This window comes from Battus philenor, unplaced genomic scaffold (assembly GCF_028537555.1).
Source record: "Battus philenor isolate CCGP_79_NKW_IND1 unplaced genomic scaffold, ilBatPhil1.0.hap1 SCAF_19, whole genome shotgun sequence".
In the NCBI taxonomy this organism is placed as follows: domain Eukaryota; kingdom Metazoa; phylum Arthropoda; class Insecta; order Lepidoptera; family Papilionidae; genus Battus; species Battus philenor.
The window spans coordinates 7,518,323-7,535,568 of NW_027181681.1; the positions used below are offsets into that span (position 1 = coordinate 7,518,323).

A 17,246-nucleotide genomic window follows, 5' to 3' on the forward strand; every position below is an offset into this window, starting at 1 on the left:
ACGATGTAACTACTTGATTTTTGTCGCGTATGTACCGGTTGTGATACACTATTCGTACTTTAGGTATGTGAGCAAATGTAACCGTGATTTTTGTTAGCTTCCCTTTATTATTATCATGCCCAATAAAAACAAGTAAAAAAACTACCACAGCATGAATAGTTTTTTAAATAATAATAAAGCTTAGGGCTAACTTGGTCTGAACTGCTTGTATTGAGAATATTCTTAATACGTATTAAATAACGTGTTGTTTTTGTGCCAAAATTTAAATACATATGTATAGTGACAGACACGATAAATAAAAGAAATAAAAAATACAACTGCCTCATGAGTCCGAGTGTATGCGTATAATTCAATAACATGTTTTAGACATTTCCTATCTTTGTAAGTTTAAAGTTAAAAGTATATTATTAAAAAAAAATGAACAGTCAAGAGACTTTACTTGATTGAAATGTGTGAAACTTAGTTTGTTATTATAATATTAACATCAAACATTGCTTTTCTCAGCGAATCAGCATTTTGAGCCGGTGGTAGCTTGTACTAATAATCTTAAAATAATAGACCCGTGAAAAGCAGTTGTAAATGACTACTTAAAAAAGATATTTTGAATTGTGAGTGACCTCAATAAAATTGCCATCAGAGTTTGTAGTAAGATCTCTCTTTTTCGATCCATTCGTGGGTCTCCGGGATTCAAATAGTTAGTAATTAATAAGCTGCTATTCATCACGATCCTAACAGCTGATAGAAATCCACTGTAAAGGATAAGCTTCAGCCAAAGGACAATGACCAGCCTTGCGCTGCCTTCATTTAATGAATTCCCGACGTTAATATGCCGTCGATCTACCTAGTGGGAGGCCTACCCACGCTGCGGCTATCAGCTCGTGGTCGCCATACGAGAACTTTTCGGCCCCAGCGGCCTACGGTTGCGAAAGTGGCCAGTGCCACTTTAGACTGCTTCGATTTATTAAATAGAAAATTAAGTAGTTGCGCATGCGCAGGTGCGGTATGCGAGATGCAGTTGAGCGGCGGTGTGGGGCGCGCCGGCGCCGGCTAGCATGGCGGTGCTGCTGCTGGTAGCCAGCTGCCTCGCCTGCGCACAAGCAGCCAGCCTCGGTGACCTAGCACGCCGTGACACCGGGGACGTCTTTACTCTACAAGGTAAGACCAGAGGTTCCCAGACTTTTATTCACATAAACTCTTTTTAAAAATTAAGCTGACTCCGAAGCAGCTGAGCCCTCTGCATGTCCTATTAAACCATAATAAATATTCATAAATTCAGAAAAAAAGTGTAGTACAAACCCATGATTGATATTTGAATTTTCTTCTCTGATACTAGCTTTCCTTCAGGTCGCGAGTTCGACATCCCTGTTGTAAACCATTGATTGCTTTATTTAGTTTAACTTAAAATTAAAGTACATCAATAAATACATCAAATAAGAGTTGCCAACAGATTTTATTTAATTGAAATATATGGAATTTAGTTTGTCGACTGATTCGCTTTGTTGATTTAATTATGTATATATCAAACGTAAATTTAATGTAAAAAAAGTAAGTGTTTAAAAAAGTAATAGTTTTTGACCGACTGTTTTCATTATAATGTTAAAGTAATAAACGATTCAAATGTTCATGTAAATGCACACTTGAATAAAGATATTTTGAATTTTGAAAATGATCTAAGTTTTATATGAACACAGGCGGCGAGTGCAGCGCTGCTCAGTGCGCCGAACATGGGGCCGGCGCTGCTCCAAGAGCGGCTACTGCAATAGAATGCGCATGCGCCTGCCCACAACGTGCACCTTTATTTAGAGAAGATCGGGAACTGTGTGTCGACGATCTGCCTGGTATATATTAAATTATGTTGAATTGGGAATTACCAATAATTCCCTTAGACAAAGTCTTCGTCGTTTACTATGTAATAAAAAGAAATTAATTTGTTTATTCGAAATAGGTTTGCAAACGGCAAATATAATTTAAGGTTAAATTATTTTTGATATATATTACAAAGTTAAGTATTTTTTCTTATTGTAGCTGTACATAGTCTTGGCTTTTATTTAAATGTTAATTACTAAATAAACCAGAAAAACAGTGACAATGGTCTGTCTAAATAGATGGAACAAGACACGAAAAATGTATAATAAATTAATTATACCCAAGATTTTGTAAGTTCGTAACTGTGATATTACGGGAAAGAAAAGGAAATGATTTAAGTTTAAGAAAACTCATAACTCCTGTGACTTGTCGTTCTCTACAAATCTAAATAATAAATCTATTTTTAAGCGGTTTAAAAGTTATGACAAAATATTTATTAACAAATACTACTTTTATAATCATGTTTTACATATAATCAGTATAAAGATATAAGAAGTCACAACAAGTTACAAACATAACTTTCTCTATAGTTTGTCAGCAAAAATTTTTAAACACTTATATAGTTTCTAGTATTAAAAAGTCTGCAGAAATGGGTAGTCAACAATAATTATTTTTATGAATATGTATTTAAAAAAATAAATGCATTAGTACCCCGTATTTTGAAATTGCTTTTTCTTACTGTACTGTTATTCCTTTACTTAAAATTTCTAAATAATTTATTTTTGGTTAGGGGTACCATGCATTAATTGACAACAAATGAGCCATACATTTACTCCTTTTAAAGCTTTTACATTTATAACCAATCAGCCTTTATACAATATTTTATTATGCTAAGTTATTGCCTTGTAAACTTTATGCAAAATTAGCATAAAGCGTAAAATAATAATTTCTTTAAAATCCTTATAAATAAAGTACAATCCTCTTGCCAAACACCGATGTCACTGCTATTAACTGAAAAATTGCATTAAGCGCGGCAAATTTAGCACCGTTAACATCGTTCCGGATCTTAAATATAAGCTTATTACACAAATGATAAGGTATTAATCTCAATTCCTCATACATGACATCCCGTAAAACAAAAAAAAAATGCAATTTTTAAAGGAAAAAGATGGCATTAAATTTCTCGAATATTTGTATTATCTGTTGTATATCCTTAAGCTTCCACAAATTTGATTTTTTTTACAGAATGCTCATTGGCAACTTTTGGTACAGGCAACGGAGTGCAACGTATACCCTTTGTATATTTGCCATTAAAAGGCCAAATTATTCATCCATCAAGAGAAATAACGTTTCAAAGTAAGCTATCTGTCTCTATTTATTATTTAGCATTACCTAAACAATACTTGAAAGTTTTTTTTATAGTTTAACTTAAACAATGCATTTAGGAGATTTATAAGGTGTAGACTATAATGACAACCAAAATGGCGGTCAGTATGTATTAGGGATTACATTGTCGCTATTTTTTAATATTTTACTTCGTCCATCGTTATCATTAGACGTTCACTTGTGGACATAGATCTCCCCAGTCCTGCAGCCTGCTTTCAGTGTTTTCCATCGACCTCACAAACCTTAAGCTTTGTTGCCAGATCTAAATTTTGGTAGTCATAAAAAATGTGCTTGCGTCGATGCTTCTAATAACCATCAACTTTACAGATGTTAAAACACCCATATGCGCAGTATCGGGAGCACAGTTTCTGACTCCAAAAGGATTTTTGGATTTACGTAATACCCTTGATGCGGACGTGCCTTTTAGCCTTTTCCGAGATGAGGGACGAACTTTTCTGCAGGTAACAGAAATTATATCAATCCAAATTCAAAACAAATTCCCAAATTCAGAATTGCATAATAATATTGAATTTACTTTTAGTGGAGTGGAGAAGACGAAGTACGCACGCGAATGGCTGGACGGATGATGGTGGTAAGGCTCTTGTGCAGAGATGTATCTGCTGTTCCTTCTTCACCGCTGGATCTCCGTGGAGTTTTCACCCCCTGCGTCGCGTTTAGAGTGCAAGGATCGCCCCCTCGATCCATTAATAGTATGTTATTAATTAGTTCTCATTGATATAACATTGATTTTTTCTTCGCCTCCATGACAAGAAAAGTGTATTAATGGTTTTTGTAATAATTAAATAAAACTTGAACTACCGATTACATATACACAAAACTGTAAATTAAGCGAACTAGATCTGAACTTTTGAATGTTCAGTACTTAAGCATTTTAATTTTTATACTTTTTTATTAAATTGATCTACAATTTTTTTTTACATTACTGTGAAAAAATTTCTTTCAGATATCACAGAGGTTCAATTTGCACCAAACGCACAAACTGTTGAGACATCCACTTCGCCGGGTTTAACTGTTACAGAATATGTTGTTATCGGTATTAGCTCTCTCCTTCTTGGGCTTATATATGTTGCATCAGTTTTCTTTTACTTACATATACGTAAACGTAGAAAAGCAGCAGCCAATGAAAACGCAGGCAGAAAAGTAAAGAGTTTAAAGAGTAAATGTGGCAAAATAATAACCGACCGTGACATAGTGCGCATAAATAACGAACGTCTTCAAACTTTACCTAATGCTCTTGGACAAGATGACGGAATTATTAAGAACAATCCTTTGTTAAATCGGCAATATCATGATGCCAAAGGGGGTATTCCTTGTGACTCTGGAAGCAATATGTCAGATTCGGATGACTTCGCCGGTAGTAGTTCAAGAAGTGAAGATAATGTATGTAAAGTACGTGAAACATATTTTTTAAGTTATAATATTTATAGCAAAAATTCGCAGTATAATAACCACTTATTTATTTTTTAGAAACAAACTACGTTAGCAGTTGTACATCTTCACGATCATGAGCTTCGACATCAAAATGATTCAGATATGACATATCGAGATGAATCAGGCATCGAAAAATTACCTGACGAACATGTATCAATTGTAGAGACAATCGACGAAAGAGAAATAACGCGACCTGTTGGAACTACCAGGAGAAAACTTTATTTTAACCCTGCTTACTTCGAACCACATTTAATGGCTGTAAGTGTTGTAAATGTTTCTTGTTAATGACTTATGCTAGCATTAATAATTTAATAATTAATAATAATTATTATTAAAATTTTATTTTAGGAACCACCGCCAGCAGCTCTTGAATTCTTAACAAAAATAAGAGAAGTTATTTCAATAGCGAAGCATAAAATGGCAGCTAAACGATTTCAACCCATATTAAACGAAATACCGGAAGAAGAAACTTATCCATCAACTGGGAACAGCTTAGATCTATATCATGGATTGGGAAGCCAGCGCAGTAGCAGCGTTTTGAGTCTTAAAAGAGAAAATAGTAGAAAGAAATCCGTGAACTGCGTTGGCTGTCCAGGTTGTACAACTGACGTCAACTTGAAAACTCACACCAAAAGTGATATAAAATGTTCCAGTTGTCTTAATATTAAAGGAGAAAAACAAAACAGTATTCGACAATGGCTGGAAAATATTCCTAATGGAAAGCAGGAAATAATGTACAATGATACGTTACCTGATCACAATAAAAATAATTTATCAGATTCCTTTATATCTCTACCTCTTACTGAGAAACGATTCCAATTAAAAAAACCAAACCAAGTTATCTCTGATTCCTATTCCACTTATTCAAGTGATAATCGAAAAAGATCTTCAACTCGATCTGTTAGGTCAGAACCACCTTTAAGGAACTATAATATACCATTACCCGCTTTTGAGAATGTCGATTGTCGTCATAGCCTCAATCATTGTCACAGCGTTTCCACGATCGATGATGACATTGCTTTCAATGATTATGGATCAGACAGTTTTATAAATCATAACTTACAGCGAAGAAATAAAATTCTTAGTAATAAAAATTCTCTACCTGACATGGTAAATGAAGCCATCGCTTTAGAACATTGTTCAAAATCTGAAAACCTGAGTAGTTCTGATGAAGAGAAAAATGTTAATAGTTGTATCAACATTGAAGGTCAATATACGAGAAATAAATCTGAGAGTCCAAACGGCAACGACTACGAAACCGATAGTTTAGAGAGAACAACTAACAAAAAAATAGTCTCGTCACTAATCGAGTATCCAGATGTTCCATCTTCTCAAGCAAGTCCCAGCTTAAGCAACGCTTTGCCTTTAGAAGAAGAACTTACTATGAGAAATGCTACTTATAATACTCATTCAAGCAGTAATAGCAATACTCCGTCGCCGCAGAGAGATATTTCTGTAGATCAAAACCATTATGAAATTATAGGTAAAAGAAAATCAGAAACCCCGCATAGTGCGTTAGAAATAACGGAGAATACAAAGGCTAAAAGCGATTACAGCTTAGTAAGTGAAGTTTATGTAAATAACAGCTATAATTTCGGAAGTGCACCAACTTCACCCAGTGGATCAGAAAGTTCGATGGGTAAGAGAAAACTAAGGCAAACGGATACAAATTGTGAAGAAAAGCCAGGTTGTTTAACAATTGAGGTAAAAGATCCCCCGGAAAATTATATAAAAATTCACGAGTCCGACGGGTTTGAACCCGATACACTAGACCGAAAACACCCGAAACATAAAGAAATTGGTGAGACAATTCAGTTTAGTCGAAAGGATTTCATAAAATCCATTAGCAGCGGTGAAAATCAACCAAATCAACGTATACAATTAAGAAGTAGTGGAACATTTAAAAAAACAACTAATAAAGTAGAGAACTTAGCAAAATTTAACAGTTTGAGGAATGAACCTGAGGGAAGCAATCGGCCGAGATTATCATCAAATACTTTTAATGAAGTTAAAACGATTGAGGACACCGATGACACTTTGGATGATAGTGGATGGTACGTAGAAGAAGGTAGAATATTAACACTAGAATACAGGCATTCTAAAAGACAACGACAATGTACACCACCTACTGTAAAACCACTGAATAATTTGGCTAGACCTGACATTTTGCCTCCCTTACCGCCAACGAATGAAGATTCGTTATACGAAAAACCGAATCTTCCACTTAGGCGAGTTGAAAATGACAAAAGTGTTGTGAAAGAAGCCATAAAAAACAAAAGTGTCAGTTCAATTAAAGCAAAATTGTGTACTGAACCAGATACTTGTATGAATTGCAATGACGATTTACAAAATAAGTACACCCACAATTTTGTCAAAAGTCCATGTCAATCACAAGAACTAGAAGGTACTGAGACGAGTTCAGTCAATACAGTTCCCAGCACACCACCAAAACCGAGCATTTCTTACAGGAACTCTAAACGGCGAATTGCTAAAAGTTGTTGCAGTGGTGTTGTAGACACTAATACTTTTGTAAGAGGGAAAGAAGAAGGCCACAGTAGAACGAAGTATAGGCGAAAGAAAGGTCTGAATATAGAAGACTCTGGTTATTTAAGCAGTGATTCAACGTGTTCTAGACAAGTTGTTCAGAGAAAATTAGTTGTTGCTAAAATATTAAACTGTAGTGATACAGACGATACAGAGAACGAAGCGCGAAGTGAATCGGGTGCTGAAAGTACAGAGACTCATTCAGTGTATTTCGGCAGTTTTAGAAAATTATCATCTAGTGATGAGAACTCAAATAATAGTAAAAAATTTAGAAGTAGTTTACGTAATATTCAACATTAAGGTTTAAATTTACTTTACATTAAGACTATAAATAAAATTATTCTACATGTGCAATAGGTTGTGCAATATGTGTTAATAAGATAGTACGTTTAAGTGTATTATACTATATAATCCTGTTTAAATATTATTTTAATACTGTAGCTAAAGATTCTGTATATTAAATTCCCTAATTTAAATATTAATAAATGGCCGGAAGTGCAATGCAATAGTAGAAATAATTAGTAATAACAAGTGTGACGTTTGAAAACTATTGTTAATTCTATGTTTATTAGTCAGTAATTTTATCAATATTTATGAAGAAGAAAAAATAGAAGTCATTTTTAAGAATTCTATTATTTCTTTTAATCATAACGAATTCATATAAACCAATATATTTTCATAGGTATAACGTAATTTATACGTAATTATTAGATTAATTTATAATAACATTATTCGAGACTTGTACATAAAAATCAGAGTCAGGCGGCAAAACAGCTTCCAAGTACCTGATAAATGAAAGGGTGCTCCAGGTAGGACTTGTTGAAAAGACCTATCCGTATAATTTTTTATAAGAGCACATTAGCGGGACTCAAATATTATACGTTGATAACAAATAATCCACTTACCTATTGTATTTTATTTTGTTAACTTATTATATATTTAAATTCAAGAAACAATATGTTTACATCTTTATATTTATAAACAGGGTAATATTGCTTACAAAATAATTAAGACTTATATTTAATTAAAAAAATGATGTAGTTATCTTTACATAACATCTATATTTGTATATGTGTGATATGTCATGACTACAATTTAAAACTATAAAATTACAGTTCTTCAGATAATATAATATTAATGGTTTATTTATTTCTTCGATTTTAAGTATTTATTTATTTGACTTTAAGTATTGTCTTCCCTTTTTCATACTTTCCAGGACGCTATTTTTTATTTATAAAACTACTTTTGTGAAAAGAAAATTTTCGTTATGATAAGTTTAAAGAAATTACTTCTATAGGACTTGTTTAACATCGATAGCTTTAAAAAGATATTAATCAAACTTATAAATCGATATTTTTACGTAATGCAAATATACGTATGTATACCTTCACGGGATTGTCCCCGTGTTGAGTTGCCGTAATTACTGTAACTTACAACTTGTTTGTTTCTCGTCGGTTTTTAATACGGCTTTGGAAAAGCTTGTCCATTTATATTTCTTATAAATCTACGTCCAGTACTAAAGACAACGGCGTCTGGAGGCGCAATGTTTGATACTCAATCATCAGGATGCATGTAAAGCAATTTTTTGTAGTTACTCTTGACAGTTTTTAACTACAAATCTAGGTAACTCCGTTTAGTATATGACGCGATGAATAAATCAAGCCAGTCTCTATATTTATTTTTATTGCTTTATTTTAATAAGATATATGACATCTTGAGTTTCATAATCATTTCGTTATATTTCATTTATTTTTTTCAAAAAGGCTTTTTAGAACATATTGCTAGGTAGAACATTCAGCTCAAGATTATTTGTGGTCAACTATAACGGGTAATATTTCGGTTGTGGGTAAGTTATTTAAAGTAAAACAAACATTATATTACTAAATAGATAATTTAGCTGATATTGTGGTGCTATAAATGATTATACTAATATTGTGTAGTGAATTAAGTATTAAAAGATATTAGTGTAATAATGATCTGAACTGAATACTTTTATAAGGTTAAATACATTCTTGTGTATTTTTGTACACATAGTTTAAGTTAGTAACTCATATAAATTAAAAATTGTATAGCTTATTAATTTACAAATATTTTATGAAAAATTGGCCTTGCAATGAACATTATAATATATTAATTTATTCAAAATGTCTTTTCAATATTACTTTGAATGTTTATATGTATAATTATATTTTAAACTAAATATATTGTTCTTAAAAAAAACCAAATATGATTCTTTTATTTTATTACCCATTGTATTGTATTTGCCATGCTTAATTTATTAATAATTTACAAAATCGCATCTATATTTAATATTACATGCTTTAAATCATGATCAATCATCATCCTCATCTATACTCATTTCGGCAGATTCTCCATGTGTCATAAAGGGATTCTCCACTGTTAAACTTTTTTCTATCCCTGAATACATTCCATTTAGTAATTTCTTTCTAAATTCTTTGAATTTTTCCAAGCCGCAAGCAAAAATATCAATTTCATTTCCAATTTTGCGAATTGTGGCTTGGTTTTTGCATTCATTCATTTTTATCATACAATTATCTAGATATTCTAGCAGCACAGATATTTGGTTCAAAACAGATGCACCATATTCTGAATAATTTATGCCCTGATTACTGTTAAGTGTTGTTTCCTCATTATAGCATGCTAACTCCTCCACATTGGATGTAATTTTGTAATTAGCAGTAGTTGCTATAACTCTAAATGGAACAACATCATTAATGTAATGTATTAAAGCCAGGACTTGTGAAGGACATCTGAAAGTTATAAATACAGAAATTATGTAATCATGCCACAAAATAGAAGTGTCTACTTTAGCATAGACATTTTTTTTCAATATCCTGGGATATATACATAATTAAAAAGTTTTTAAAATAAGTATTAAAAAGAACAGACATGTTTAGTTAAATCACCTTGAATATACTGCAACAGTAAATTGATCACCATTACTTAATTCATCATCTTGAAATATAACCATAACACCATTAAGTGCATGATATGGGGATGTTCTGTGAATCAAAACATTATTATTTGTTGCAAATTCTTCCATTTTTAAATAGTTGCAAAATATATCAGCTGCATTAAAACTTGACTCATCTTCTTCATGTATAATTCTAATATATAGTTCAATTTTTTCACAAGTAGCTAGTACTGCTAGAAATGTATATTCTTCATCTGAAATATTACAATACATTCTGTGTTAATATTAAATTACAATACTGATAATCTAAAATCATTAATTTTCTTATAAATTTCACAAGTTTTGTAAGCCTATGATACAGTACTTTGCTTGTACATATAAAAAACAACAATTGTGTCAAAATAAGCAAAAGTAGATACACCATTCTTGTTTTAACAAAAGCATAAATATAAATATTCACTAAAAAACTAATGTTTTAGACTTATCTTGTTATTAAAATTCTTATTAAAGCAAGGACAAATATATAAAGAAAAAGGTGACACAAAATTAATCCAAGAGATCCATTAAAAAACAGAAATAACAAAGGTGAACAATATTGTTATTACTAATGTCACCCATGTTGATAGTTATCAAAATAGAAGTTTCAGACTTCCTATTATGTTTATAAATGCATATTTATTTATCCTAAACTGCATGTATCTGGAGTCCCAGCTAGAGTATTACATATTATCTCAGACAAACATTTCTCAAAAATATTCAATTATTGTTATTAAATTATCCATGATAGCATGAAGTACATAATAATGCATGTAGCATTGATACTATATTAATATTACAATTACGACGAAGGCATGATAAAAATTAGGCAATTACCTTTTTGAGGAATAGCCAAAACATCAAAATCTTCTTTCATGAAGTCACAAACTGATATCATTATTTTTTCAAATGGCAAAAGATAGTTTATACCACATTTTTTAAACGCCACTGTCATATCAAACTCAACTTTGTTGTTAACATAATTTTCCAACTCTCTAATATCTATGATTGTGGCAATTGTAACTTCAATGTTAGGCTTTACACTTTGATTTTTGCAATCTGTCCAGAGAGTCTGATCTTTCTCCAATATTTTGGTTGTATATATCATTGATTTCATAGAACAACTATTTAATAAGACATAGACTTGTTCTAATGTTCTGAAAATGAGATTCATATTTTAAAAGTATAATTAAGTTAAAAAAAAATTAGTTATTCATGACTTACACATCATTTTTGTTATACAATTTAAAGGCTATAACAAGTTTTTTGTTGCATAGTTTAACCCAAGGAGTCGATGTCTTTAAATTCATGGATAAAGCTATCTGTAATATTAAAGACATCAATCAGTATTTTCCAATTTATTGGAAGTTATGCAATAAATAATATAATAAAATCATAATTAAATTAATCAAGAAAATCATCTTATGTTACATTGTGTCTATTGATACATTAACATACGAAATAACTTTAACAAACAATAGCAAAAGTAAGATTTCTGAAGCTATTGTATTAGGATATGGTTTTAGATTTGTCCATATAGAGTTCAACATTGACTTTTCCACACTCTAAGCTATAGTAGTTAAGTTCTAATGGAATAAAAAACATATTAAGGAATTAAATTATATTTAGCATTGAGTAAAGGCACATCTTTATATGTTTAGTTGAGTCCTAAGCCTCACAATGGGCATCTATCAACTAAAAAGAAAGAAAGGCATATATCTGGGATGCAAGACAAGATTACCAACTTGTTATTCCTTACCATACATTAATCTTGTAAACATAAATTATTTTTGTCCAATAATACTTACTTCATTGGTATTAATACTAAAGAGAGATTCGTCAAGATTTGGGCATATATTTTGATAATAACAAAATGTTGCAACTTGACGTAAATTCAAATATTCATTATATTTCTTTTCATTGCACTTAACTCTGTATTTTAATTCTGTTAGCTTCCTTGTCAATTGAATTACAATAGGAGTTACACTCTCTGATTGTAACGATTCATGATTAAAACATATTTCAGCAACACTCATGAAATTATCATCAAAATATAAAGGTACCGCATCATCTTTACACATTACTTTTAATGAAGCTCGACCGCAAGCCGCATGATCGAAAATTTCGTAACTCTCAACTTCAGTAAGTCTGTGTTCAAGAACTAATTTATCCTTCGATGACAAAATATAAAGCTCATCTTCAGTAGCAGCTAAATAAAAAAGTTCACAATTTCGATTTCTAAAGCTCCGTACTTCACGAAATTTCTGTGTTGTATTAAAGAGAATAGAAGAATTTTTTTCTCGTTGGTAATACTCTATAATTTCACCATGCTGTGTGCAAACAAGGATATCGATGGTTTTACTTCCTTGAGGGTGGTTATCATAAAATACAAAGCAGTTAATATCATTCAGGATTGATAACGGCACCATTTTCTCTAAGTCTTGGCGAACATTTGCTTGAATCGTCTTCCACATGTTGTGCTGTTCATGTAAAATATATTTAAGGAGAGAAATTACTTGAATACTTTAATAAATACTTTAAAAACTCACTTTTTTACTAATAGTCACACGATTTATTCATAAATTTGTAAGTTCTTGTTACCAACTTACAGATTCAAAATCAGATGTGTAGTACTACAAAACAATCATTTACTTTTTAAGTAACTTGTTAATTAATAGTCATGGTATCTAGCTTTTCGCCGCAGTTAAAGCATAGAGGAGAATAACAATTACAATGTTTCATTGGTATTCGGAAAACATTATTTTAAAAGAAAACAATAACATTGTACACTTATATAATTTATAGTTTATTAGACCGGTTTTTGTATATTTGTACATAAGCAATTTGGAGTAATTAAATATTTTTGAAAAGGTTAAACGAAATGTAATTTCTTTAAATTTCCTAGTGAGTTTTTAATTAAAATATAAAACATAATGTTAATAATGAATTAGACATAAAACGTGGAAGAATCAATACACACTAAGGGTTGGGTGTAACTTGTTTGTTTTCAAACATTTTTTCGGTAATTAGAAAATCTTTTTGAATGAAATTTAGATTTAGTTTTAAATATAAAATGTATTAGATTTAATTTAACTCACTATTTTTAGCAATAAGCTCTTTAATCATAAACAAAGGTTAAGTTTTACTGAATGTTATCAAAATTAGAATAACCCTCCAATATATCTTTTGTGGAAGTTAACAATCACTAAATGAGACATTTAATTAATTTCCGTGACTTTCCGATATAAAGCAGCGATTAACTTTTTTAAAAAAATTGTTTTTTCTAATGAAATAACGTTTTAATGAAAGTATTAGAGATTTAAAAAAAACTGACTTTGCACCAGAAAATTTCAATCTAGAGATGCCTCGTAATTATATTTTCTGGAAGATGCTTGATGAAATATGATATAACATAGATCTTTTACCTAATAAGAAAAAGCATGAGCAGTTATTTGTGTTACATTTTTATTGCCTCCTACATTTATACAACTATTAAAGATGCACGGATGAACAACTTTACGGAAATTGAAGTATATTCATTAATATTCATTTAATATTCTTAAAAAAGTGAAGAAAATACCATGATTAAGTTGCAGTCCTGTTCAACACGTCCTACTAACAATAAATTGGGTAGGTCCAAGGCCAGCTGGGAACGGCTTAAGGTTGAAATGATGATAACGATTAATCCCATAAATGCAAAAATACATTGGTGTTACTGAAAGTTTTTAAAACTGACTAATACCAAAATTTATTTCAAACGTAGAAAATAGAACTTCAAATAAATCTTTTAACGTATATTTTGTCATTTAAGTTATAAATTAGTGGCAACTTAAAAAATACTCTATAGCTTTATTATGGACTTAACGCTCGAAAGTAATTATATAATTTTTACGATCTTCGTTGAGGTTCTAAACAGCAATAAATTTGTAATAGACTTTGTTTAGCTTTCGTTAGTAAAACACCAATTCTGGATACTAATTATAATTACTTTAACAAGTTCAAACGTGGTCATAATCACAGTGATGATCTTCCTACAACATTGATATTGAAACTAACCATGAAATTTTGCGGCATGTGATAGAGCCTAACAAAGGGTTACCTAGTAATAAATTCGGACAAACGACGAGATAGTAACGGGTTTTGGAAGGACTAAAATTTAAAATGCACTGTAAGTAGAAATACTACTAGACTGATACTTCATACTTTGAGAAAAGCTAAACTCCGTCGCATTGTTTGGTATCATGAAATAATAATAAAATTTAATGGTGGTGCCTCAAATGTGGTATTTGTCGTTGTCACAGGTGGCGAAACTTAGATCTATGATTATGATCCTAAAATCACAATCTTCAGTGTTTCCTATAAAAAATACCAACAAAAATAAGACAGGAGGGAAAAATATGATCGCCTCGTTCTTTGTTCGAATAGTAATAAAATTATAAAATTATAAAATTGGTAAAGTAATAAAATTGTGCGACTTGAAGATGCCGAAGATGCTGTAGCTGCATTCGCGCCGAGAAAAAGACCTATAAAGAAAAATGAGCCTACGGCTCATCACCCCAGTGACATTCGTCCGTCAAGTATGCGTACAATAGACTCGCCTTACAAGTTTGTTAACGACATAATCGGCATGAAATTTTACTAATAACCTATTTCGGCTACTACTGTAACTCGTAACTTTACAAGGAGTGACACTGAAAATCTTTACGTCTACAACAATATCTCTGCAGATCCTCTTATCTCAATAGATACTCAAAAATGTAAAGAATACATACTTGAAATCTTCATCTATAAAAGACAACACAAAGGCAAAGAACAGAGTATAGTTTTGCGAGAAGCTCTTTATACGACTTTCTCTTTCATTAATGCCTCTCGTGTAATGCACGGCAAAGTCCCACTGCGTATTATTTTTCTCATTGTACGTAGATCGTCGTTTGTTTGAGCTTTTAGTTTAACAAAACATGAAACAATGGAAGCTGGTTTTTGTACAAAAATAAAGAAGTGAGAGAGTGCAATACATTGATTATAGCTACAATTATAATATTTTTATTTCTTGTATGCTGTTGTTTATGGAGGTTAATATTTTGATTGTAAGCAATACACAAGTACGTACAATGATCTAAGTCAACATATACGAGAAGTGAGTATTAGTACAGGCAAGAAAGACAGAGGAATCATTATTTATAGAGTATTATTGCGGTATTTAAATCACTGGATTTAATTAATAATAGTGTGGTGCCGGTGCTGACTTATGGCTCTGAGACGTGGTTGTCTACGATGGGTTTTATGTGAAGGTTCAAGTTTAATGTCCGAGTGAACAATGAAGAGGGCTATCCGTGGAGCGTTACTGCTATCGAATCAGAAATCAGGACTTACATGTAAAAAATAACGTCACCGATGCAACTAGAAGAAAGTGAAGACGGTCGTTAGTGCCGAAAGGTTCTAGGACTACGAGCTGGTAGACGCGGCCTGGGTAGGCACCTACAAGGACTGCCGTCATAATCAAGAACGCGAAAGGTTGCTAGATCTAATGATGATTCTCTTTGAATGTTAACATAACTAATGCAATAGTTAAATAATATTCGTCTGAACAATTTTTTTAACTGTTAAAGATTATTATTGTTTTACAATGTCAAATATTTCAGTGGTATAATTTAGATAGTGAAGAATGAGTTTTTTATTAGTAAAATATTATCCAAAGGTTATCGTCTGCCTGGTACATAATGTCATGAACCTGTTATATGTACTCTGTATGGTTCACTGATTCTGGGACGGACGATTGTTGGATTTGATACGGGTATACATGGCTATAATTTCCGATTACATTCTCGTCTATCTGCTGTTATATTTCAGATCAATTTGGCGAGTACATATATTAGGTTGTATGTTGTTGAACTAAAGCCACCGAAGCGTGGTATTAATTACCTAACCGTTTTAATAGCAACTCGTAGAGATCAATGTAACCTGATGTTTTTGCGATTATAATGGTTTCATCAGGTTCAAGATGATAGGACGATGCATGGGATGAGGGCTTCGTGAGCCGCCATTGGGCTGTTACTTTGTTCATTTTACTGGATTATGAAACGGAGGATCAGAAAGACGGTCACTGCCGGAAGTGGCAAACATCTTTCCACCTTGTTAAAGTCGTGTGTCTACTGTGTGGGTGGATACATTATTACAACTATAAATAATTTCAGTTCACAACGAAATATTATCTTCATATGATAAACATAGAAGATTTTTAAAATTACTGAAATATCAAGTCGGACACTAGAACATATAAGCGGCCCACACAGAAAGCGTCTGTGGGTTGGACACTTTAAAGTAGTTTCTTTAAATGGCATACTTCCTTTAGCAAGATGGAAGACGATTGTCACCAAAATAGCGATAGAACATTTAGATTGAGGTTCAATTATGTGTCATCATAGACATTATGCAACAGTGCAATAACTTATTGCCTAATAACAAAATTACTTTCAGTTTCGACAAGAAAATAATGTTTCTTTTTTTAATTCTTAGATTGAAATTTAAATAACAATAGCAATAGACTAAATAAAAAAAATAGTTGCTATCAATTCCCTTCATACAATAACCGATCTATAGGATAAATAAATAAAAATAATATAAATAATAAAATTAATATGAATAATAAAATTAAACTAATTTTGTATAGATTATGGTTTTCAAAATTCGAAATACTACATATTAAGACTAATAGTTGTTTACTATCTGTCGCAAGTCATCGAGGCAATCTTTGGGGAAAGCCTATACCTTGAGTGGGCGTCTATCGGCTAATTCAATGATGATGATTTGTCTATGTAACATAATGTATCTGTGTGTATAACATATTTCAGTGTAGTCACTTTATACAGGTTAATTGGAAATAGTTTTAAAATCTATTTGTTGACAAACAAGCTATACTACATTTACCACTTTCAAGCTTACAATTACTATTTTCTTTTATCTAAAATCGTTGCCGATTAAATAATATAAAAAAATGTTTGTAAATTCCTAGTAAAGGGTTCATAACAGAGTATGAAGTGAAATCAGAATTGTGTTTTTGCTGTGCACGAAAATTTGTGTAAAGTAC

The 17,246-nt window shown here is 31.5% G+C and overlaps 2 protein-coding genes across 2 annotated transcripts; one reads left to right on the top strand and one right to left on the bottom strand.

Annotated features, from left to right (window-relative positions):
• Positions 1–1,052: 1,052 nt before the first annotated feature.
• LOC137921682 (uncharacterized) lies at positions 1,053–7,488 on the top strand. Its single transcript, XM_068764493.1, has 8 exons — positions 1,053–1,155; positions 1,692–1,838; positions 3,052–3,162; positions 3,520–3,653; positions 3,734–3,902; positions 4,157–4,602; positions 4,681–4,902; positions 4,993–7,488. The coding sequence occupies exons 1-8, from the start codon at positions 1,053–1,055 to the stop codon at positions 7,486–7,488; spliced, it is 3,828 nt and encodes a 1,275-aa protein (XP_068620594.1).
• Positions 7,489–9,301: 1,813 nt separating this feature from the next.
• LOC137921551 (uncharacterized) lies at positions 9,302–12,762 on the bottom strand. The gene is made up of 5 exons (XM_068764348.1): positions 11,968–12,762; positions 11,384–11,481; positions 10,997–11,316; positions 10,116–10,377; positions 9,302–9,959 (listed from the first exon to the last, which is right to left on the bottom strand). The coding sequence occupies exons 1-5, from the start codon at positions 12,631–12,633 to the stop codon at positions 9,521–9,523; spliced, it is 1,785 nt and encodes a 594-aa protein (XP_068620449.1). The 5' UTR covers positions 12,634–12,762; the 3' UTR covers positions 9,302–9,520.
• Positions 12,763–17,246: the final 4,484 nt, after the last annotated feature.